We start from the raw sequence: 2357 nt of genomic DNA on the forward strand, positions 1-2357 counted from the left end.
GTTAGGAACATAAGGAACAATCAGATCTCTGATATCAGATGGAGCTTGGCCATTTAAGGCTTTATATGTGAGAAGGAGGATTTTAAACTCACTTTTCTGTAGATTCCTCATAATCTTCATAAACGACCACGGGTATCATCAGAGCCAGGGAGACCAACCAAACGAAGGCGCAGACCACCATGCTCCGCAGCGGGGACTGCAGCTTACTGCGCGTCCTGACGCTGCCGTAGATCCTGAGGTAGCGGTCGACGCTGATCAGCCCCAGCAGAGTGATGCTGATGTACATGTTCATGTAGAAGAGGTAGCCCACCAGCTTACACAGCCAGCCCACCAGCTTCCACTGGTTCCCAGACACGTGGTACTGGATCCTAAACGGCAGGCAGACGATCAGCAGCAGGTCCGCCAAGGCCAGGTTAATGAGGAACACCCGCATGGAGTTCTTCTTGGAGTGAACGCAGAGAAACACCCAGAGAGCCAGCAGGTTGCCAGGGAGACCCAGGATGAAGATGGCGGAGTAGAGCGCCGCCAGCGGCGTCTGGAGCAGTTCATCATCCACACACCCAAAGCTATTTGTGGAGCTGAGGGTCTGGTTCTCCATCCTGCAGATCAGATCAACTTCAGTCTCTCCTCACTTCTTCACTATTTGCTGCTCTGAGCACATTTTGACTTCCTGCTTGATTTGTGTTGCATTAATTGAGCAACCATCAGCTGTGGTTTTATGGCCGCAGCCCCTCCTCACTGAAGCCTCTCTGACTCTTTGTGGCTAATGGGGGTTAATTTACTGCAGAAAAGTAAAATGAACTCACCTTATCTCTGAGATCTGCACATCAGGCAGCTTCCTCTCTGTCTGTAGATGAAACTAATCCAGTCTTTGAGTCTGTAGACACAATAATCCACGATAAAAGACTCTGATCTTGTCCCTGTGTTGCTGCACATTTAACTACAGCTAAAAAGCAAAGGAAATGAGCGCAGTTCTGCTCTTCCTCCTGCTGCCACCCTGTTCATGATCTCCGACCCGCCGCGCGCTCTGCAGCGCAGAGAGAAGCGCTGAACGATGTGATGTTGAGCAACAATAGAGACTGAATCAGGCTACTCCCCTTGCTGTCACTCAGCAGGCAGAGCCTCGGCTTCTCTCAGGGATCTGATTACAGCCTGGATGTAGAACAGAAATGACACCCAGATTACAGATTACTGCAGTTTGTGTCACCAAAATTAGACGGTGGTGAGAGGGAGGGGCTCAGCTGGCAGACCCATGTCCACACATAGGTTTTCTGGGAGACTGAAGCTGAATGGATGGAGGTCAAAGGTCAGCACACATCCACAGACGGTCTGGTTGGACCATTAGCTCCATGTTCAGGAGGCCTATGGTTGTCAGGGTTACGGGCGGTGGTCAGGGCGGGGTTAGGGTTACGACTAAGGTTGGGATTAGGATTAGGCTCTGATGCACAGCCCTCCCAGAGGTCCATATTAGTCCGTTTCCATGGCGCTGAAACTATCAGTGCTGGTTAATCAGTCCTAACAGGGATAGATATACAAAATGGTATGTGTGTCATTGTTTTTGTTCCCATATGAGGACCATTTGCCAGGAATATGCTACAGTTTGGGGACTCAGGTAAAAGTGGGGAGCAGCTGGTCTCGTCTGCATTAGAGATGCGATGGTAAAACTTAGAGCATTTAATGAATAGAAGTCAAAGGAAAGTCCCCACTAGGATAGAGAAAGCGGTTGTGTTCTGTGTGGCTGATGCGTGGGTGTATCTTTAGTCATATTTCTATGGATCATAACCCTCTCATCACCTCTGTCCCTCTGCTCTCCTCCTCAGCCTCACTGCGTCCTGCTGGCGACCAAAGAGAACTCTGCTCCGGTCAAACTGGGAGGGTTCGGCGTGGCCGTGCAGCTGGGAGAGTCCGGCTTGGTGGCAGGAGGTAAAGTTTTCCCCCCGTGGCTCCAGGATGGAACCTCAGCACAGCGGAAATGATCAGGAACTGGATTTTTCCTCAGAATCTTAACCGCTGATGGATTCTGGTGGGAAATGCTGTGAAACAGATACTGATCATGGTTTCAGTCACAGCGGCGTGTTTGAACCTGTTAGCTCCTCACCGGGACGGAAACAGCTTCTCTCACCTTTAGCTGCTAACAGAGCTGGTTCAACTATTCATCTTTAGTCCTCCACTATAAATACTGCTGTTTAAAACACTTTTATAGAAGTAAGAGGATCAACTTCAGCTTTTTACTCCAGTAAAAGTGTAAAAGTTCAATTTTTAAAACTAGTGAAAGTATAAAAGTAATGCAGGAACAATCAGATCTCTGATATCAGATGGAGCTTGGCCATTTAAGGCTTTATATGTGAGAAGGAGGA

At 48.9% G+C, this 2357-nt stretch overlaps 1 protein-coding gene across 1 annotated transcript in view; it reads left to right on the forward strand.

Annotated features, from left to right (window-relative positions):
- The window catches only part of LOC107104972 (peripheral plasma membrane protein CASK-like), a gene marked incomplete at its 5' end in the record, with an annotated part of 48539 nt that overhangs the window by 9509 nt on the left and 36673 nt on the right, over positions 1-2357 (forward strand). The window contains one exon of the mRNA XM_015405089.1: positions 1821-1975. Coding sequence (XP_015260575.1) covers positions 1821-1975 — 155 coding nt within the window. The remainder of the gene's footprint in view (positions 1-1820; positions 1976-2357) is intronic.

The sequence above is a fragment of the Cyprinodon variegatus genome, unplaced genomic scaffold (assembly GCF_000732505.1).
Source record: "Cyprinodon variegatus isolate N-32 unplaced genomic scaffold, C_variegatus-1.0 Scaffold1981, whole genome shotgun sequence".
Lineage (NCBI taxonomy): Eukaryota > Metazoa > Chordata > Actinopteri > Cyprinodontiformes > Cyprinodontidae > Cyprinodon > Cyprinodon variegatus.